The following is a 23,040-nucleotide window of genomic DNA, read 5'->3' on the forward strand; positions in this document are numbered from 1 at the left end:
TATATCATAAAAAATGCAATCTAATTTAATATAACAATTTTATTGCCAACGGTACCCTTAAGCATGCCACTACTAAGGTCAATTAACTACAGCAGGACGTCATTTTGCCGAATTATACTGAATATTTCAAAACAAAAATCGACCACGGGATAGTGCAAATCGAGTATCTAGAACACCATAAATGTCTAAAGATTCAAAAATCTCTGGAAAGTATGAATGTTTATTAATCCATAAACTATTATATATTAATATTATTCTATCAGTTATCAATAGATATCAATAGGCATCAATTAGATATAACTAGTTTAACAGTCAATACAATAAATTAATTAAATAAATAACACAAATTGTGGATGCGTCATACTAAGCTATGTAAAAAGTCCGTAAATTGTTTAAATTTAAGTTCAAGTTGACATTGTTTCCTAGCGAGTTATAAGCACTTGTCATTTTTAATAAAGGATCGTTGCATCCAAAATTGGTCGATCTGAATTCCATGTTTAGTGGTGTCCTGGATCTTAAAGTCTGGTCTGAAAGTTCAATTTAGTAACAATTGACGGGGCGTCTAAAAATCCACTAACAAGTTTGTGTATAAATAAGCACTGCGCCGTCTTTCTTCTTGATCTAGATGAAACTTTGAAGATTCTTGTATACTTATTGATTAATGAATCTTTAAATATTCGTGATTTTTTTAAACATATTTAAGATTCTTTGGAGATTCCTTAATCTTCAGAGATTGGTGGATCTTTGATTCGTATGAATAAATCTCAACGAAAGATTCATGAAACCCAACAGTACAATACACACGTAACTTTCATCCATTTTTCTGGAAGTGCAAGAAGTTTTGATTAAATTTTACTGCAATAATCCGAAAAATATCCGATGCAAAAGTTTTATTTTACGCTAGTTTTACGATAGTGTTAATTCCAGTTCTTGTATTAAAAGGTTCCAAAACATAGGTGTTGTTTGATTATATTCGTATTTTTACCAATGTAATCTAGGCAGTACAATGATTCTTATATGTGTAAAATCTACTTTTATAAAATTTATTTTATAGATTGATTGATAATTGATATTCTGAAACATAAAACATACCACATTATTGTCAGTATATCACAATAAAGAAAGGCTGATCATAAATATGGCATGTTAATATCATAAAATGCACTATAAAATTGTTTATGCTTCTTGAGTGTTATCTGATCCAATGATACTGCCTGGAACAAAGGCCTACCCCATGTATAAGAGACAAAACACATGTTTCACAGAAACAGGTCCAGAGTGTGTGCCGACAGAGCCTTCCATCTCACACCAAATATGTTGCTTCCTAGGCAGAAACATACAATCTCGCACCCTGAAAAACAGGTACCACAGACAGGCCTGTATCGTCAACGATTCCTCCCACACACGCCGCCTGTGTGCGCACACGAAACAGGTTCGGGCAGGTGTGTGCTGCTATCGGTGCTGCATCAACATGCAACATTAACACGCCCTTCCCGACACCCGCCAGTACATGTGGGAAAGCCTCCATCGTCGACAGCAGGCAGCAGGGAAAGCGAAAGGTGCCAATAACATAACAATAAACGATGCGATTCTATGTAAGTTTTGGGTAGTAGCAGGTGTGTGTGTGTGTGTGTGTGTGTGTGTGTGTGTGTGTGTGTGTGTGTGTGTGTGTGTGTGTGTGTGTGTGTGTGTGTGTGTGTGTGTGTGTGTGTGTGTGTGTGTGTATACAGAGCACAATTTAACCTGTGTAACGTACCTTTTTTCGTATGACAGGTAGTGAGAGCGATTGAGCAGGCGTAAAAACGTGCAGAGAAACATTGTTTGCATCTGCATAGAAGATCGGTACCACCCCCTCCCTGGTTGACGTCCGCACTCGACCCACGAATTACGAAGTTGAAGGTCACTGACATGTAGCCATTGTTGGGGGTTGGGGGTGTTTCACCTGTTCGTACGTGTTGGCGTCTCTGTACGTGGCGTGCGTGAGTAGTCCGTTCTATCTCCATCACACGAGATGGGGTAATGAGATCGAATGGTGTTTTTTCTACCAGTCATTCATTACGTGTTATTATTAGCCAGCCCCCGTAGGGGGTGAGAAAGGGGTGGACCAAACATTATCAAACACAAGAGAAGCGGTGAAAATATTACAGCCAAAATTTTGAGCGAAAAAGAAAATCGAATTGATAGTGTGGCTGTGTGGCGGCGCTAGCGGCGGCTTATCTTCACTTTCTCTTTGTTTTGATCGATATCTTCGCGTGTAAACAATGGCGTTAGCAAGGTTAGAGTAATACATTGGGAGGCTTGCTGTGCGTGTGAAAGGACATTTTTAATGGATATATAATAATTTTGGTTACATATTTTGTGATCTAAAGACGATAGCGAACTCATCGAATGAGGTGATGTTTTAATTTCAAAAACGATTTTTGCAATGTTTTATGTTATTTATCTAATCTGATTATGTTTATAATTTAAAACATCCTATGTTTTAGGGCTAAAATTTTTGCTGCATGGGGTAGCATAAATTAGCAAGGAAATATAGGAAAAATGTATCTATTTTAGTTTAGTGTTTTTTACGCGGAAGTTTGTTCTATTTCAAAAAAATGTCAAAAAATCACGAATTTATACAAAAAATCAAAACGTATTCGTCCCATTACTTATGCTTATAATGTGTTTTTACGAAGACTTTGCAGCAGATGTAGCGTGTATTTCGGCAATGTTTAAAACCACGAAATTGAACCTAAAAGAAAATTAAGAAAAATCATCGATCCATCGAGAAAAGAAAAAAAATCATCCACGACACACCATCGCGCGCACACACACACATGACGTCAACAGAGTGTAGATGTTGTCGAAGGGTAACAACACACACACACATAGGTACGAGTAGTGGAACTACTACAAGCCACACTGTGTATGATTTGGCAGTGTGCGGCGGAAAACAGGAAAACCTTCGGAGCCGAATTTGACGTTGGATGAGCGCGCGCGCCGCATCCACCGACATTCCTGCGCCCCGCTCGGCAGGGAGGAGGTGCAGAAGGAAGAGAATGCAATGAATTGCATTAAGCAAGCTTCACTGGCCATCTATGTTAGCGGGGTGGACGGCGGCAAGCGTTGAAATAACCGTTTCCTCCCCCAAACCACGGGCACGGACACATCTGCTGCTGCTTCTGCTGCTCTGCCATTCCCTTTCGTGTGCTGTGGCGGAACTAAGACACTCCCCTCGCATGGGGTTTTGCTCCACAGAGGGATTCCACCGTTGGTTTAGCGATGGCTTAAGCTTTATATGAAGCTTATCTTGAAATTGAAATCACTCGGTCCGGGATCTAGTCCCGGTAAAAATTCAAACTAGCCAAAAATGATGCACCTAGTGATATCGGTGCGAATGAATGTTGCTAACAAACAAGTCAGCTTTTATCTCTAAAAAAAAAACCCCAAAAAGTGGGTGGCCAAAGGTACACAATTTTCTCGCGAAATAAATGCATTTGCGCCACAATAAATATCATTAGCGGGAGAGATTTTCCCACTGCATACAATTGCGTGAAGCTGCTGTCGATTTCGTACCACCCAGCGTTCCACCGGAAAGTGGAAGAAATTGGCCAAAAAAAGGGGTGGGGGGATAAGAAATTTGCACAGTGGCAAGCAGATAGCCTCGATGATAAGAAACGGCTTCAGTTCCAGGGGGAAAATCGCTAAGAGGGGAGACCGAATAGCTGACCAGCAGACCGAACCCAATCGGCACGATATACCAAAAAGTCTTCACCTTCTTATTCCCACACATACTTCCCCTTGTGACTGTGTGTAGTTGTGGTGCACGTTCCTGTGTGGTGCTACAGTTTCCTCCGGCTGCATTTTTCCCTTCATCATCATCATCATCCTGCTGCTTTCTTCCCCCACTCTTTGGCGCGTCAGTTTCGGTTTCTTTTTCAATGGGCAATAAATTAAAATTCTGCCTCTTTATTTAATTTCGTTGTCTTCGCGTGTAAACGGAGCAAAAGGGGGAAAAGAAGAAGAATGTAAGAGTGTGTGTGAAAGAAAGGGTGGAATATCATGTGGAGAGGAAGGCTAGCTTTCACCCAGTGGGGTTGGGATGAGGTGCAGATTTGGATTTGGGAGGCCAGTTGGGCCAGTTTAGTTGCTTTAGGTAGAGTAACCCTTCCTGTTATTGACTTAAGGCCAGAGTTTTTTTTTCCCGTTTCCGTATCGACCCTTATCGCACACATATGGTCTATTAATAGGCGGTTTGATTGAAAGAAATGGAAAGGTCCCATGTGAACCCGAACCCATTTTGAGCTCATTTTGTTATTTTTCAACAAGAGGTTAACGACATCTTCGAGTTTAAAGCGATAAATCTGCGTTACGAAAGCAAATAAAATGAAAATTGTTATGCTTCCGCAGCTGACACGAGCATAAAAACCCCGGGTTGGGCAAACCGGTTCGAAATTGCAACGCAAATAAAGGTGTGTGAGCTGAATTTTCACTTCGCTGATAAGCGACGAACCTGCCGCGACACATCCAACACGTAAATAATACATGACGGTACGGGTTTGTGTACCCTTTGGGCTGCGTCATCTGACTCTTCTAGGGCCAGGGGGAAGGCATGGCTGTGTGTGTGTGTCTGGAGGTATACATCAGCAAACTCTAGCAGCATGTTTAAACCCTTGCATTAAAAGCGTCAACATAAAAAAGGCAAGTGCAACCGAGCCGTTTGCTAAAAGCCCCTCCTTTCGGCAAGGGAAAGGGAGGGATACAAGTCACAAGAGACAAAAACACAATGATAAGAAGCATGTTCCCATCCCAAAGCACAGTGAGAGAGAGAGAGAAAGGAGAGAGCGGTTCCTAGGCTCGGTCGGTCGGTTTTGATGAATGCAGTTGATATTGAAAAAGGGGTGAGAGCAGAAGGGGTGGGAATGTGATTTGGGTGTAAATCTGGATTAAATGGAAAATAAATACACACACACCACCACCACCACTCTTTTGTGATACCTCCGCCTTCTACTGTCAATGGGAAATCGACGGCGAAAGGCCGCCCGCCGATGGCGAAAGGTGACACACACAAGCACTCAGCTGGTGGCGCAGGGTGAAAATAAAGGAAATCTGGCTGGCGAGAGAGCGAAAGTGGTTGGGCTACTGCTCGCCCTCATCCCAGTTTGGATCGGTCGCAAGGAGGGTTCAACCCATCGGACCCAGCAGGTTGATTTGCAATGTTGATAAACATACACACATAACGGCAGCAGCAGCGGGAGGTTCGTCGACAAATTGGGTTTCTGTTTCTGTGAGCTAATTAATGCTTTCCGTTTGGGGTGAGGGAGTGGTATTTTTGTTTTCACCTGGGCATTACAATTTTGGGCATTTCGAAAGAAAAGGGTTTCCAACAAAATTGCATATTGACCAAAAAAGCCTGATTGAGGTAAGCTGCGATTTAGGACTCCTCTTAGCAACAACTAATATCTTAAAATAATACATGAATAGAAAGAAAAATAACTATATTACTGAGGAAACTAGCCATTTTCTGCCACTTGCGTTAGGAAATTATAATCTTTTAATTTTAATTAATATCGTTTCCTCAGCCTCAAAGCTAGAATTAGATTCGAGTACCTGCTGGATAAGTGTCAAAACAAGATAGTTTTTTCATTTATCCCAAGGTGCATTACATAGATCAGGTGGTGGATTCTAGAATCAATGTGTATGTGTACCAGATGGTTTCAAAGCCTGTTTTTTATAACCAATTGTGAACGTCACTTTTTGACAGGACGGATGAAAATTTTTGCTCAAAATCGGCTTTCTGGTGCCTGGATGAATACAAAAAACCCTTTTAAAATCTTTATTTAAAAGCAGAGGCGATAAAAATCAACCTTCTAAACACATACACCTTGGGAGAAGCTCTCCTACATATTATAAACACGTTGATAGCTGCTCGAAAACTGCTATACAATGCAAACAGCTGATGGGCTGAAATTTCAGCATATGATCTTAAAAGGAAAAGGGACCCATTCACAAAATTAGTTTTTTTTTTCTGGTAAAACTGGAACAATGAGTTGAATTCGTATCTTCTGTTTTACAATAAAAAACTGTATACAAGAAAAAAGGTAAAAGACGATAAGGCTTTGTACAACGATGCATTGAACATTTCTCAAAACCCCAGCTGTACGAAAATCTACTGTACATTTGTTTTTGCAAATCGTTTATCACTAACAAATGGTGAATAAACGCCGCAGGAAGTGAGATAAGCGACTGTGTATCACTGGCCAAATAAAAATTCAATCCCATTCATTAATTCGACGAATCTCAAATCAAGAATGAACCACACAACACGCGACAAGTAAAAAAAAACGATAATTCAAGCCGCTTTTGCCAGCCGCAATGGTTTGTCGAATCGTTCGTGCACCTTTGCGAAATTGCAGTTCGCCTCCCTGACCCACTCCCTTCTTCCACCCCTTTCGCGCTAGCATCCAAACATGGGGTAGGGGTTTACTAAGGAATGGGTACACCGAAGCCGGCTAAATGGAGTGTGTTTGTCTGTGTGTGCGCTCGTGCATTGTGTATACCGCCGTCCGGAATTTGATAAGCATTTCTTCATCGCCGCGGCCGTTTTGCTTTTATTGCTGGCTCGTTGCCGTTGCTCGATTACGGCAAGATGGCAATTGTAAGCCGTGATGGTCCCTCCTACAAAACCTACGAGAGTCGCTCTCTGGCGTTGCTTTGGTACATTGGGAAAGGTAAATTGGTGCCACATACACATGACACACACGCGCGATGAAAAGCTTGTTACACACAGCAATTGGACCAACGAAATTTGTGCGATTTCTTGACAAGCTTGCCACCTATGCGGAGCGAAAAAAATACAAGAACATAAAAAATTCAGTTTTTTTTCATTCGGTCAGAAATGTACAGAAAAAACATGATTCACGATGGGGTAAGCGATGATAAGAAGTGTGTAAAAATCACAACAAAAAGGCAGCAAGCCAATAAAAACAAAACACACATCACAAGATAACAAGATACTGGGACACACTGATTTCGTCCATCAGTACATTATCGATTGATGTCACAAGCTTTGGTGTTACAAAATATTTGTCTCTTGCTAAACGCATCCACTTACAAAACCAGCAGCTTCTTTGTGTACTTTTAAAAAATAAAGAACGATAACAAATACGGCAGCAGACAAAGAGACATAGAAGATTAAATTAAAGAGACATAGAAGGTTAGGTCATGAAGGAAACAGGTCGGATTTCCTCTATCCTAACGTGGCTTTCCTCCAAAATGGCAAAAATCAATCTGCCGTATAAATGAATAACAAATTGTCAGGTTTATTAGGTCCTTATTCTCCACCAAATCTACCATAAAGAACGTAAACCTAGCTCGCCATATGTTTTTGCTCAACCTGTCTTTCTATCTGCTGTTTGTCATGCAAATGAATCTCATTTTGGCTGGTTTAGCTGGTTCTTTATTTCTTTATTTCACTAGACGCAACCTTCACCCGACAGACAGATGATATGTTTTGTCGCGCTCTTTTTTCCGTACACCGATCTCTCACCTTGACTGTTTGAAATTTAAATTTGACAGTTCATTCACTGCGGAAAAGCAAAGCGTGGCGTGTGGCAGCAGGAATCATTGCGTTAAATCGTACCGTTTAATTAAATCTAATGCAAAAGCGGTCCCAAAATCAGATGACAGAGACCCTTCCCCCGTTTTAGATGCTCACACAACACACAAAGGAAAACCAGGCGCACACGCACACTAGCGCTGTCATCTGTGGCTGACATGTGCGCGCTAGTGTGTGCTCCACTAATGCGCCCCAAACTGTTGCGCAAACTCGCCCACCGCGAAAGGCGACACACACACACGGGGAGCGCGCGTTTGTTGTCCCGAGACACAACAGAGAGCTAACTAGATGTGTGTCCTTTTGTGGAAGGACTATTTCCCATCTTCCCCCAAGTGCGGGTTTCCCGCTCCCTATGTTACTACGCAATCGTCGGGCGGTCAACCTTGCACACACCTTGCACGAAGGTGACACCCAACCTACGGCTACTTGGGTTGTTTTACGCACTTAGGGAGTTAAAAACAAGACAAACGCGAGGGAAGCAGATACTTACAAATCGGGATTCCTGGGTTTCCATGTCGTACGCAGACCGTGTTGATGGTTGCTGCTGCTGCTGCTGATGTTGTGGATTTTCCATCTTGAAGCTACGTTTTTCTTCTACACTTTTTTTCTATCTCAAAACTCGCTCACTCTCTTTCACACACACTATTTTTCACTCCCACACTCGCTCTCTCTCTCTCTTTCTCTATCGCGATCTCTCAGTTGCACAGTAAAAGTTCACCAGTGCGTTGCGGTCGACGGGGCAAAATGCATCACCAACGCTTCTTCGCCCGGCATTGGTATGACGAAGGAAAGGGGTGAGCACGGGGCGAAGGGGTTGGGTTGGGAGCGGGGGGCTGAACGTTTGCAACTTATGCTCTCACACACTCACGGGGTTGGCGTGGGCTGGACACGGAGGGCAGGTTGCATACGGTCGCGTGGCCAGGATTCGCAACTTTTTTTTGCTGGCGGATAGGGAGGGAAATGGGAGGAGATCTGTGTGTGTGGGGGTGGGACCTGAATCGAAGCCCCCGGGGAGGTGGTGGTGTATATGTCAGCAACCCCGCACAAATCGAACGAAACGGCTCCGCGAGATGACGAAATCGCCGTTCGTTCCCCAACGATTGCCACTGAGCCGGAGCAAAACAACAACAACAACAAAAACGGGCAAAAAGCAGCAACACACACACGCACACCGATTCACGGAGATGAGTAATCCAAGCAGAACACCTTCCTCCTCCTCCTCCTCCTCCTCCTCCTCCTTTTGGCGATGGCGAGATGATGATGGCGATCGGGGTGGCGCAGCGTCGCGGAGGATGGACCTTTGCAGCTGGTGCAAATGCTCCCGAATTCACGACCACCTGAACCGTTCACTTCCGGCAGCGCGCACGCAACACTTCCGCACGGATGGAAAAATCAACCTGACAGCGAAAGCCTGCTCAATTGGGCTCCGGTTTTGACATCATTTCTTTCCACTTGTTATTTTTTTCGCTTCTTCTCTCCTCTTTCTTGCTTCTCTCCTATCTCTGCGCACCGCGCTGGTGCCTTCTGGCTTCAATACATACTACTACCGAACACACTCGCACGCACACGCGCATACACTGACACGGCGACACATACACACGCACACACACACACACCCGACGTTCAATACGGACGCGGCGGACACACACTTTCGCTTCCTCGTTTACCGTTATGGTAGTAGTGTGGTTTAACGCTCAGCACACACACACACATACACACAAACACGCACGTACACACGCACACCTTTTTAACAGGCAAAACGCATATTTTACTCAACTTTATACAACACACAGCGAGCTCGTTTTAGCTGCTTGCACACATTTTTCACACTCCGAAAAGGTTAATTTTTCACTAGCCACCTGGACACAACGCACACACACACACACACTCGATGCACACCTTTGCGTGGCCTGTGTGGACAATGCTCCGTGAAGTGCCGATTTTCACGGCAAAGGAGGACGTCGCGGCTTTCACACACTTCACGGGTGAGGAGGAGCACGAATCTTGCTGCCCGAACCAAAAACAAAAAACAATACTAAACAAACACACCCATCACACGCACAGCATCTTATCGGTACACAGACACGCGCTTACGCGTACGGAACACTTTTGTTGCTTTGTTTGCACGGAAGGGATAAGCACCCACTTTTCACCCACTCGCGGCGCGAGGAAAAATTCTTCCACTGACGGTTTTTTTTTTGCTTGCCCACCACCACTGTCGCTGGCAGTGTACGAGAGGTGACCACTTCTGCACGCAACAAACACACACGCGGACGTTACGTTTGGTGCCCGTGAGTTTGGGCTGTGCTGCTGTGTCCCGTTCGCAGGTACTAGGTACAGCTTTTGCCACGGGCACGCCTGACTTATACACACTTTACACTGAAAAAAAAACTCTGCCTTCTGCTGCTGTTGGACACAGGCGAACGAAGACGATGACGAGCGACACACACACCCGTCCTGTTCGAGGTTGCGAATGGAAATGCCAAGATGCGTAGACTGACAGGTCTCGGTGCAGCTATCATTTCGGGCGTTCGCCATCTTTTTGCAGCTGATGTTCGAAAATGGGCAAACAAGACAAACACATATGGATGAACCTTGGTTTATGCTCTGTCTGGCAGACGCGGGCAACAAAAGTGAGTGCCTCATGCGTACGGAGAGCTACCGGTTGTTTAGAAGTGAGCTCCTCCAACCATGGAAACTTTAGCAATGGTGATATTTACAGAAAAAAGGATAAAATAATAGGCTTTTTGGAAATTATTTAATTTATTTAGTTATTTATTCATATAATCTATTTTTTATTGAACATTGAATTTGAACGCAGCTTAGGCATTCGCCCCGACAATCGTCTGCAGTAATTTTGTTGATGTTTTTTTTACGTACAATATATTTTACGTATTCTTTATGGTTTAACTAGCCTCCCTGTCTGTAATCGGTTTCTCGTCAGCTTATAATAGAGTAATGGTACAATTTGAGTCTGGGTCAAGTATATTTCAAAGTTGTGTGGATTATCAGGATCTCACGAGGAGTTTTCAGGCACAGTCAGCCTGAGAATATACCAAGTTGTATTCTCGTTTTGCTAAACCTGATACTGAAAAACAGCTTTTTTATGTTGTTCTTAGGACAACTAATCTTTACAGAAGAGTTTTGTTGAGCCCTGTTTGTAAATGCGTTTAAAAATCCTGCTCCGGTAAATAAACGGATAACAAACTACACAGTGTGAAGCCGTTCATTCGTGTAATTTTTACCCGGCTACGTTTATCCATGCTGTTGAGAAATGACAGCTCAATACAAAGATGAAATTGAGTGTTGAGAAGGATATTTGAAAGGAGAAAGATATTTGAAAAAAAAAACTTTATCAGAACACATTGTCAAAAAACTCTATAATTCAAGGTAAATTTCAAATGCTCTCTTTGGAAAACATAAATTTTATAGAAAAACAAGCAAAACATTTACCAATAATAAAAATTTCACAAACTCCATCGTACTCTCAACGCCATATAAGTTTGACAGGAGTTCGATGGGTTCGCTACTTGCGATTGGCATGTGTAAACAGGGGGTACGATATCTTGTCTGCATAATTTTTGGAGCTGAAAAACTCATAGCAAGAAGATGAGTTTTAAGAAAAATCCGAAGTTTTGAAGAAAAAGTTTGTACCGTCAACTCTTATTTGTTAAGGCATTTCGATGTCATCAATCCCAACGAATTTGCCGCCTGGGTGCTTCAAAATAAAATTTACAAATATCAAGAAAATTTTCAATGCGTAATTATAGTCAAGCAAACAATGCCAAGCATTTTTCTGAACAGTAACTACAATTTAGCAATCAGATAATTTGTGTGGTACGCGATACTCTTAAAGTAGAATGCAATTTCAAGAAAAGCTCAAATTTTAATAAACTATCAATTAATTTTCATATTTTTCTACAGCGGCAAATTATTCACTTTCCCACCTGCATCGATAAATATGTATACATCTTGAGGGTAACAGGGTGGGTTGACATTTCAGCAGCTATCAAAATGTAAACAAACAAAAAAATCCCCCCACGAGAAATGCTTTCGCAAGAAGATGTTAATTTCATTGAAAATTCGCTTTCTTTCGAGGAAAAAGTGCGTAATTTACATCGTATCGCTTGCAGATGTATCTAATCCTTTCACACTCTTCGCAGGCGTCGGTGATATTTCTTCTCTACGGACAGCGAAACCCGCAATATGCGCTGCAAATTCTCACCGTCGCTGGACGTGCACCGGAAGGCGAGGAAACAAACTTCTTGGTCGATTGGATGAATCAACTGCCACAGGCGGAAAGTTGGGAGAACGAACTGCTTGAAGCGCTGACCATAATGGAGCAAAATCTGCTGCTCCTTCAAGCCGGTTTCGATGACGCTGAGCTTCGGTCCAAATATTTCCCACAAACGGCTGAGATTGCACTTCACGTGCATCCGATGCTGAAAGGGCTGTATCACTTCTGTGAGCGTTTGAGCGATGAAAATGCGCAAAAATTGGTGATCCAGCTGCAGCAATCGACTACTTTTGCCCCACTGAAGCACGAATGTATGGAAATCATTCTACTGCAGCTTCTCATCAACGGAAACGTTGAGTTGGGGTTGAAACAGTCCGGTGTGGAGAGTAATGTTTTAATGCTTACGGCCGCTTGCAAAGCGGCAGAGCTGTACGATGAAAGTGATTTCCTCAAGAGTATCGCATCCCATTATAATCGAAACGTATCGCAACCGAATCGCGAACAATCCGATGCAACTGCCAAAAACATTCCAAAGGTGGATGATTCGCCCAACACACATGCTCGTTCGAACATACCATTACCACCAGTGGTACAGCCAGCAACGTCATCGCTCGAATCGTACACGTTTGATCCTGCCCGCGCAGGCATCGTGCTGCTGATCAATCAGTTCACCTTCTATCGTGAAACCAACCCGGAGCTTGTCGAGCTGGTACCCTCACGACCGTTGAAAGATCGCAAAGGTACCGAGGTAGACAAGAGCGCGCTGGAGCGGCTTTTTACCGACTTTGGGTATGATCTGCTGGTGGAAGAAAACATTACCCACCATCAGATACTGCAGGCAGTGCAGCATGCAGTTCAGCGCACCCAACCGATACACTGTTCGCTGGTTGTGTGTCTGCTTTCCCACGGCCAGGAGGGCAAAGTGTTCGGCGCGAACAGCATTCCGGTGGAGGTGCGCGCGATCCAGCAGCTCATGGCTAGCGAACGACTCACCGGCAAACCGAAGCTGCTGATCGTGCAGGCCTGCCAAGGGGCGGACCTACAGTCGGCTGTACCGGTACCGATCTACGAGCACGATGGGCTGGAAGGGTCGGAAAAGACGGCATCGGTGTTTATGGACTTTCTAGTCGCCTGGTCGACGGTGCCCGGCTTCGCCTCGATACGGCACATCGAGAAGGGGTCCTGGTTTATACAGGAACTTTGCGCTAAGCTGCGTCAACTGTACAGAAGGTAAAAAAACGCTAGCTTTAAGTATGGCAAAATGTATTCTAAATCGATGCTATTATTACAGCGAACATATAATGGACATACTGACAGCTGTGATAAACGATGTCGCAAGCAAGCGGGGCTACGGTAACGAATGTATGGTACCAATCGTACAGAGCACATTGAGCAAAAAGCTTTACTTTCGTCGTCTGGAGTGAGTCTTACGGTTTAATATGGGAATTGGATGCGAACAGGTGTTGTAATGTTCCTAAAAGACAGGACCGTGGTTCAGTTCCCATTCAGAGCGGCTGCCGCCCGTAGCCTAGGACTGACAATCCGTTTACGAGGTACCAAGCCTTAATGACCGCGTTGAAACAGCTGAAAAGTGTCCTTCAAGCTAAAAGCACAGTTTTATCATTCCTTTTTTGAAAATGAAATCTTTTATTGTTATAATTTTAGAATAATATTGATGAGATATGAACGGCCAGGCCGTATTTCTTTAAATAGAACAATATACAATATTTTCTGCAAAATACGCTTCACACATACAAATGTGATTAAACTATACAATCTGCAGATTACAAATCACATATTAGGTAGCTAAAATAAAACCTCACAGTAATATTACTCTATTTTTTAATATATGCGAGTAGTTTATGAGAAAATGGTCCACTTGATAGAAAATGGAATAAAACCGTTTCCCAAAACAAGTGGAAGAATGTTTTGTCAGCTTTTTATTGGTTGATTTGTTATCTTGTCTGCTTCTATTTTTTTAAAATAAATATGACGTTACTAACATCATTTATTTAAAAATGTATTTAATGTTGTAATTTACTTGTCATCTTATATCATTTTATCGTTTTAACTAACAATTTTCCTTCTTGTGTTTAATTTTGTACGGAGCAGTACATAAAAATATACTGAATCAATACTGAAAGTAAACATAATTTTAAATCCATACCGGTTCTGGAACAAATCCCCAATCCACATCTACTCCAAAAGTCCTGAGCTTATACAATTTAGTTCTTCTGCAGAACCCACACCGATCCTGTAGCAGACCTTGAATCCATACCGACGCTGGAACTGATCCTGAACCCATAACAGCTCTGAAACTGATACTAAATCCCAATCAGTCCTGAAACAGACCCTGAATCCATATCGATCGAGAAACTGATGCTGGCCTCACACCGGCCCTAGAACTAGAACCATACATGTCCTGAACTGCTCCTGAACCTGGATATCGATTCTAGAATAGATTTGATCCTGGAACTGATAACGTTTCCATACCAATTCTGGAACTGATCCTGAACCTAAACCGACCCTGGAACTGGTTCCCAAATCTTACCGATCTTATAACTGATCATAAACGCTGCGCTGGTCATGGAAAAGATTGGAAATGGAAATTAACCCATACCGGTTGTGGAACTTATGTTTAGCCCCCTGACACCCCTGAAACTGATCTCGAACCCAAATCATTTTTGAAACTGATCTCAAGTCCATTTAGATGTCTTGTTATTCTAGTGCAAAAACGGTATCTGGATTTGGATCAGGCTTGGAACGGATCGGGAACCAGTTTCGGTTCAGGAACTATATTTGCCAAAGAACCGTTTCCGGCTACTACTTTTTGATATATTTGGCACAGGCATTCAGCGTATAAGTACGGCCTGATCCAAGTAGCCAGGAAGTATCAAAGCAGCGATGTTATTGCTGAAATACCCAGCTAGTTCCCCTCCATCGGATTTAACGTTCCTTGATTTAGTCCTTTGTTGATATATAAAAACCAATCAATTTTTTTTTGTAACAAAACAATAAACTCATTCAACAAAAGCCTAAAAAAGATCATTTTTATATCGTCCAACGGATTTTGGTAACGGTCATCTCACATTTCTTGCAGAAACCATGCGCCCCCATCGAAATCGACGTACGTAGCAAGGACGATGTGTCGATGAAACCAGCCACCAGCCAAATAAATCGACCAACAAACCAGGACAACCCGCTCGCTGTGGGTGTGTGTCTCTGACTGTGTGTGTGTTTGGAGAAGGCTCGTCAGACGAAAACGCGACGGGTTCGTTGACAGTGCGTCCGTCGTCCATAAATTCCCCACCCATATTGCCAACTAGCCTGGGCGATACCGTCACCACACCACCCAGAGTTCGTAGTAAAAATGGGTCCGCACCCGCCAGTAGCGCAGTAGTGCAGAGGCTTCCAGCAAAACCGTTCCGTTCCTTATATCCCGTGACTCCGTGCAAATTGTGAACGATGCAAAAGTGGACAGTGGCAAAGGATGCATCCGAGCAGAGCGTATGAAGCACACAGGCTCGGCACAGTCGACGAAGCACAATCGCTGTGTGGGGATTGCATTTTCTAGTGCAATCGGGTGCTAGTGTTAACCGTGAGTTCGTCCTTGTCCTGTGAATGGTGTTCATTCGTTTTGTGCTTCCAAAATCATTATTTAGACCCAGCCGTAGCGCGTGATCCGTCCCAGGTGCAGGCGGAAGGAGCATGCAGTGGAAGGTGGGGCAGGCTCAAAAGAAATGCAAACTCCCCTCCCATTAAAACCAAATCCAAGAAACGTAGTAACCCGTGCAAAATCTAGCAAAGTTCCGGCGAATTCTGCCCACGTGGGTTAGGAAGAACCATCTCCCTCGCAACACGCATATCCCGGAAAAGTAGGGAAAATTCCCTTAAATTTACGTGATTGCGTGGTGTCATTGGAAAATACGCTGCAGTATCCTTTTCCTCCCGTCCCCTTGTGTGCGTGCGCGCGTGTGTGTGTGTGTGTTTGTGCAAAGCAGCGAGTCGCGACAGTCACTTGACGTTTGCGACACCCAAAGTGGGGCAGCAGAATCGATCAACCACGGTGGGATACACCTTTTGTTGATCGATTTTTCGACGACGGCGAGCTGTCAGGATATTCGACGACGCGTGTGGAAACACCCAAAACACAAACACACGCGTCGACGGCAGGCGAGGTTTGAAGGGGATAAAGAGAGCAGGGAAAAAAACGCGCGCCGAAAAGTGTGACGGGGCACACAGCACGACGCTCCCGTCAAAATAAACATTAGCTGTGTGTCGCGCGCGCGGGTCGAAAGTACTCCTTCAGGCTGTGTTGTGTGTTTCCCTTTTAAGTGTGGGAAATAAATGTGTGTGTGTGCGTTATGTACGTCATTTGGTAGAGGAGTTTGCTTGTGAAGTAATGTAAATTGAGAAAGAAATTAAAACAAACTTACCCAACGATTGTGCTTCCCTATTCCTCTGTGTGTGCGTGCGCGTCCCCCCCTCTCATGGTGCAGTTTTATTGACAACTCGACAAAGAAGCATCTTCCCCATGGCATCCTTTGTTTGGACATGTCCGTCCGTTCGTCGTGTGCGTGTGCGCCCCATTAGTGCTGCATAATGGGAAGCTGCAGTGTGCATCCAAAGCAGACGAATTAAAGCCCTCTTCCAGCCGCAGTAGACAGTATGACACGGTAGAAGCAACCGAAACGAGTGAAGTGCAAACAGTAGGTATAGCGGGTAGCGTTCTTCCCCGCACAGGCACAGGCGTCACGAGGGATCTGTGCAAAGGCAACTACTGGGCCAACAGCGCAACAAGGCCAGCAAAGATGCATTACCGTCACGAGGATGTTGTGCTGGAGCAGCACGCGAGAAGCGAGAACCACTCGCTCGGCGGTGTTGCCGCCTCCGACGCCAAGTACGAACAGTCCATCGTGTGGCCGTTTCTTATTCAGGCAAGTGTGGTTTGTTTTTGTACTGCTTTGGCAGCATTGTGTCCTAGTAGTGCATTATTTTAAGTCAATCTGTTTTTTCCTTGCATAAACCTCTCCAACACAAACACATAGAATGCGATGGAAAATCCGCTCTGCACCACGACCACCTCCACCACGTCGACCGTTTCCGTGCTGCTGTGGACGACGATTGCAGTGTTCGGGATTGTTTACACCCTGCTCGGTAAGGATATGCAGCGAGCGTATGTCGTCTTCCCACTTGACCTCGATCTCGTTTCTTTTTTTTGCTTTTTGCACGCTGTTTTTGTGTGCTGCTGGGCTGTGTGATTTTCCCGCCCGCAAGCGTTTATCATCCGGACTGTGAGGATGTGGCACGGTGTGTTGTTCCACATTTTACGAGCGTCCTTGAGAGAAGGTTGAAGCAGTAGTGACGTTTGCGTGTTATTAGCCCCCAGGTGACTGCTTCGCCGTTTCAGAGCGTTTTGCAAATGCCTGCTTATGCTGAAGGAAACGAAGTGCATGATAAGGATTACGAGAGGCCGCTTACAGGGTTGCTAGCAAGGGTGGAAAATGCTTTTCGATTCCTTTTTGTGGCTTTATCAAATTTTGACATTTTTCTAATCTTTCAAAATGTGTTTTATTATTAGCTTGGGATCAATACTGTCTTATAGATAGCTTGCGAATCAAATTACTGTCTGGAAACTGCTAGATTCACAGGGGGTTTCAGATGTTATCATGGTTTTGGGACACTTTATTGACTTTTTCTTCCGGGAAGTAAACTTTCACTATTTTCCAGGCCACGGCATTGTACAACAATCGCAAGCGGTTTTTTAACGGCCCAGGTGTTACAAATAATGATAGCTGTTGAAAAACATCTTGCAAGTTTTGAATAAAGCCGTTCACATTGAACACTGAGCCGGAAAACAGTGTAATGTATTTGGGGGGAATTGACTCTTTAGAACTCTTGTTGGATAAACCAATAGGAATTTCCAAGGAGCTTGTCCAAAAAGGGTGCTATCGAGACAAATTTCTATCATCTGAAGTTCATTTCCTGAAAGAAAGAGTCAAGGAAATATCCCACAACTATGAGAACCCCTGAAAACCCCTGTAAATGCTTCCCTTTAGGACAGGCCCATTTGGAATCTAGTTGGAATTTCCAATGTGGATCACTCAAAATCCGAAATTTGAAAATTATGCTGTTTTGATGAACGCGAATGAACCAGTTCGAGAATGGCATCCTACTTTTAGGATATTCATTTTTTTCATTGATTCGAATCAGACTAGAAGAGAGGCTTTAATAAATTGTATCTTGAATTGAGATCCATATATAACTCTTGATGGTAGGTTGAATGCATTCCTTCCCAGGATTCATCTCACTAATTCACTCTTTCCTATTGTGCACCTCTCTAGTTTTAGCCTTCTTCTAGATTTGCTCTGAACTGTTTATCTCTGTCATCGGCAAAGTAAGGGACGCGGCCATAGTTCTATTATACATTTGTATATTTAGGTTATCAATTTGGCTCTTGAAGAGGAACTACGAGTATTTAAAAAAACATAAAATTAGGCTCTTTTGGCCGCAGTTCATCAATTGCAAATTTGCAACCACTAGCACTTCGTCGTCCAATCGTTCACTAGTTCGTCCAATCGACGGAAAGTTCGCCAAACACTTTCCTAGGGTAGTTAAGCGATTTTTATTGCTTACAGCGAACGAAGTTCGTTCCGCCACTTGAATTGAACTGAAAAGAACCGAAACTAATCGACCAGTTTTTGTTCATTCTACCAGTATAACAGTTTCGAACAGTCATAACTGGGGATTCAACCTTGAACCTTTCAACCTTAAATTCAATTTAATGTGATACTAATGTTGTAACTCTCTTCCTCTAGGATATCGATGCCTCCGGGCGATAGGATTCCTCACCGGATTGGCAGCCGGAGCCGGATGTATTGTGCTGTTACAGAATAAGAACATCACCGGGTTTGGAAACTTGGCTGCCCCAGGTTAGTTTATGGAAATGCTTTTAACTGTCCACGCGGGATGCTAACATTGTTTCTTCTCTCTTCATTAGCACTGGCCGTAGTAGCCGGACTGTTCGGTGCAGTGCTCGGCTCGACCCATCCCATCTCATCCACCCTGATAGGAGCTTCCGCCGGTGCACTAGTGGCCGGCGCAACGATTGCCGCCTGCATAGCCACGTTACCTCATTACATATTTGGTGTAAGTTTGAAGGCGCGCTCTGCACACTCTCTCTCTCTCTCCCCGTAGTCCTATCGATGCTTACCACTGATCACTCACTTGCAGGAGAACGAACTGTTCGTATCGGTCGTTGGTGGAGCTATCATTTGTGCGATCTGCGCACTGTTCTGCCCGAAGTTTACGTCCATCATCGCTTCCAGCATTATCGGATCGGCCATGATACTGTGCTCGATCGATTTCTTCATGCACGGACTGAACACACTGGACTGGGTAAAGGCCAACTTCCCCTAAGTTGTGGGGGTGTCTCAGAGGTTTCCGCGTCTAAAATGCCTCTTCCGCTTCTAGATCTTCAACATGAAGCCGGACCCAACGCCACCGCCGTGCTGGGGCGGCGTGATCCTCTGCTGCTGGCCCATCTCGTCCGTGCTCGGCGTGCTGGTGCAGTGCTTCGTGACCGCCTGGAAGATCGACCACCGGCGCCAGCTGCACCATCGCCGAAGGCGACACTACAAGGGCCGATCGGGGTCACGATCGCGCGAAACGCGGGAGGAGGCCCGCCAGCGCAAGTATCGCTATCTGTATCAGGTTCGCACCGCCCGGGGCGATATTATTTCGCAGGTGAGTGGGGGAAAACCCGCGTACGGTCCAGGTTTATTTATGTGCCAAAGTTTCCGTTTTCCTTAGATTCTTAGATAAGCCGGTTTCTAAAAAGCACGTTGAGAGGGTGGAGTGGTAGCATTGAAAGCCAGAAAAAAAGCATTAAAAAAACCCCGACCATCTAGTGCTGCTGCAGGTAATGGTGGTGGTTTGTGTGCATGCTTTTTTTGCTTTGCCCCACAACACTGCGTAACACACTGCTCGTCCTTATGCTTTTATGAACCAGGCAACCAGCACATGCAGTAGGTTAGCCAGCATACAGTGATGGATATGAAATGCGTGCGGAAAATGGGTTATAAAGTGAAATGGAAAATCGAATACATTTAAATATTTTTGGCATTTTTAGGAAGAACAGTTTTCAAACGTGGAAATATTGTCTTACAGGGTTTTCCAGAGGTTCTCATAGTTGTCGGACACTTTCTAGACCCTTTCTTATTGGAAGTGAACTTCATAGGTTGGAAATTGGACTCTATGGCACCCTTTTTGGACAGGGTTCTTGGAAATTCCTATTGGTTTTCTGCAACAAGGGTGCTATAGAGTCTAATTCCCATTACATTTAGTTCATTTCACGTATGAAAGAGTCAAAAAAGCGCCCCACAGCTATGAGAACTCCTGGAAAACCCTATAAAACATTATTTCACCCATTACGCATTTTGAACCACTCTTCACACACATATTCCCACATATACACACAATCCAGTGCCTGACGCAGTGTCTGTAAATGGTTAGGCTTGTGAACGTTTCTGCCTCGTCGTTTTTTTGTTGTTGTTAATTCTTGCTTTCTATTTCAACTTTCTGACCAAATCAACGGCCAACAAACATTAACAAACGACGCTTTTACGCATGTTTTGCCGGTTTTTGCTTTGCAGAACTTTGTGTCCGCCCTGCAGAAGCACGTCACCACCGACTCGGGCCCACCGTCGGAGGTGTCGACGAAGCTCGGCTCGAACGATCGCAACACGGCCCGCAGCGACCGCACCCATCTGACCAACCTGCCCGACTCCGACTTCGACAAGATGGACTCGAGCTGCGAGAAGCGTTGACAGAAGCTGTCGTCCGCCTCGGGCAAGTAGTACCGGGGCCGGTCGGGCGGCGTCGGCCACCGGCGCAGCGAGCGCCTGTACCGCCAGTACTCGAGCCGCAGCATTGCCCAGGAGATCGATCGCGAAATGGCACTCGCCATCGGACCGGACGGCCACCACGAGCCGCGCTGAATTTCAATCATCTGTTTACGTTATATGAAAGGAGGGGTCTTTTTGTGTCTGTGTGTGGAAATTATAGGTTTAATATATACATATAGGTGTTTTGCTTTTGCATTTACCAATCGGGTCGGGCCGACGTGAGGTGGGGGAGTTAGTTTTTTTTAGAATCGTGACAAAAAAGCAAACAAACAAACTTTAATGGTGTTCCATTTAGCATTTAGGTGTTTCGTGCCAGAGATAGGGGGTCGTACCGGGACCGGGAAGAAGCGATTTAAGGTTGTTTGCTGTGAGGGTTTGCAAAACGAAGGACGAACGAATGCACAATTAAACCAAACGAAAAAAAGGTGATGAACAATGGTTACCGGAAAATGAGGCAGAGAGCAAGTAGTAGCAAGAATGTATGGAATATAAGTGAAATACTTTATCGTTTAAGGATGAAATGCGAGGGAAATAAATGCAAGAAAAATGAGAAAAAATGTGCAGATAATGAAGCGGGAACAATGCGTAACTAAGTGGAGAAATAGTGGACAGGTGCTCGAAGAGTGCTACGGCAAGGTAAAACCAGCGAACGAGAGAGTAGAAAAAAGGAGAGGATGCGCAATAGAATCCAAAGAGGCAAAAGACAGGGACACACACAGCTACACGAAACGTTATGCGAGAATATATATATAAATCTATAGTGAATAATAATAATTTTACAACAAAACAAATAAACAAACTCATACACCTTACTCTTACATTTATACCAGCTGGTGGTGGTGGTGGTGGTGGTGATGGACGTTTGTCAGTGATTATCTTCCGCATGATCTGAATCTAATTCATGATTTTGAACGTAGTGTACTAAATGATTAAAACAAAAAACACATACACCTTAAGAGGGTTAAGAAACAAAGATACAGAACTTAAAGCGTAAAACCAAAGCAACATGCATGCAAGAAGGAGCGCGAAAAGGGTTAGCATATAAATGTAAGCTTACGAAAGGTTATCTAACATATAAACAAAAAAAAAACATCACAAACAAGCAGGAGTAAAACTATTGGCAAGAAAAACAAACTTAAAAGCTCTTAAATCTTAAAGGAAGGATGCGAAAAAACGAGCGTGTGTGTTTGTGTATGGCATGCATTTAAAACAGAACTAACTTAATCAGTTTAATAAGCCACAGAGTTAAAACAGGATAAAGCTGGAAAAAGTATTGAAATATTCTAACGAAAGCAACGGCGAGGCAAAGAAATAAGCAATGGCACAACAGGCAAGATGCGAGTAAAAAGAAACAAAATTAAAAAAAAACACACACACAAAAAATAAGGAAACGGAACCGTCTAATGGTTCTACCCTCCCGAGTGAAGAGAAGAAGCTAGTGAAATGTATTTTCTGTTTCATTTAAAACTTTACGCAAAAACACATAGACTAGGTAAACTAAAGCGAGTGAAGCAGCAAAGGGGCAAGTAAGGCAAATGTGAAAGATATGCAAAGCAAATAACACAAATGACAAGTAAACGATACGAGCGCAAACGATAAATCAAATAAAAGCCATAGTTGTAAAACAGTAAAGTGAACAGTAAACAGAATGTACTTAAAGCACATGCTAGGAAAGGCAAGATAAAAAACATACCCAAAACGTGTACAGAGTTGTATGTAACAGGGCTATTCGTTCAGTGTAACTACATTTATATCGTTCCAGATCTAGTGTGACTAACTGTTGTTCCTTTTCAGTTTCCGTGGTCTTTTTTTTTATTAAATAGTTTTTTGCGTCCTTTACCACCGCAAATCAGAGTTTTCGTACGCGTTATTACAAAAAAAAAGAAGTATGGAATGCATTGAAGCAAAATAGAAAAGAGAAAAAGAAAGAAAGAAAACCAGCCAATGTTGTTCGTTTGTAAGGGGGGAAAAACAATCGATCTTAAAGAAGAAAAGAAACTGTGCAAATTGAACTAAATCGAAACACGCAAACAATTTGAATCGAAAAGAGTAGCAAATACTTGTAGCAAGTGAAAGAACGTTGGAAGAGTCGTCGTGCTGAAAGGGTGGTACAGAGTGTGGATACATGAAACTGTAAAACAATAATGAGAACTGTGAAGCAAAGGAGAAAAAACAAGTGGAAAAAAAATGGAATTATGAAACTGCAAGTAAAGCGTGGATTGGGAAATGAAGGGATTTTATCGAAATATCATTACACACACACAGACACACAGTTGCCATGTGTGTGTGTGTGTGTG

At 43.6% G+C, this 23,040-nt stretch overlaps 3 protein-coding genes across 17 annotated transcripts in view; 2 read left to right on the forward strand and 1 right to left on the reverse strand.

Moving 5' to 3' along the window:
• Positions 1-10,071, reverse strand: part of LOC121600387 (patronin) — a 67,130-nt gene extending 57,059 nt beyond the window's left edge. For all 15 annotated transcript variants that reach the window (XM_041928926.1, XM_041928917.1, XM_041928924.1 and 12 more), the window contains exon 1: positions 8,091-10,071. In XM_041928926.1, the coding sequence (XP_041784860.1) occupies positions 8,091-8,174 (84 nt within the window). In that variant the 5' untranslated portion in view covers positions 8,175-10,071. The remainder of the gene's footprint in view (positions 1-8,090) is intronic.
• A 1,522-nt stretch (positions 10,072-11,593) lies between these two features.
• LOC121600308 (caspase-8) lies at positions 11,594-13,823 on the forward strand. Its single transcript, XM_041928773.1, has 3 exons — positions 11,594-11,704; positions 11,764-13,067; positions 13,129-13,823. The coding sequence occupies exons 1-3, from the start codon at positions 11,648-11,650 to the stop codon at positions 13,259-13,261; spliced, it is 1,494 nt and encodes a 497-aa protein (XP_041784707.1). The 5' UTR covers positions 11,594-11,647; the 3' UTR covers positions 13,262-13,823.
• A 914-nt stretch (positions 13,824-14,737) lies between these two features.
• Positions 14,738-22,126, forward strand: LOC121599679 (transmembrane protein 198). Its single transcript, XM_041927692.1, has 7 exons — positions 14,738-16,774; positions 16,886-16,994; positions 18,656-18,769; positions 18,838-18,986; positions 19,071-19,235; positions 19,311-19,583; positions 20,492-22,126. The coding sequence occupies exons 1-7, from the start codon at positions 16,649-16,651 to the stop codon at positions 20,663-20,665; spliced, it is 1,110 nt and encodes a 369-aa protein (XP_041783626.1). The 5' UTR covers positions 14,738-16,648; the 3' UTR covers positions 20,666-22,126.
• The last annotated feature ends 914 nt before the right edge of the window (positions 22,127-23,040 follow it).

Source organism: Anopheles merus, chromosome 3L (genome assembly GCF_017562075.2).
Source record: "Anopheles merus strain MAF chromosome 3L, AmerM5.1, whole genome shotgun sequence".
Lineage (NCBI taxonomy): Eukaryota > Metazoa > Arthropoda > Insecta > Diptera > Culicidae > Anopheles > Anopheles merus.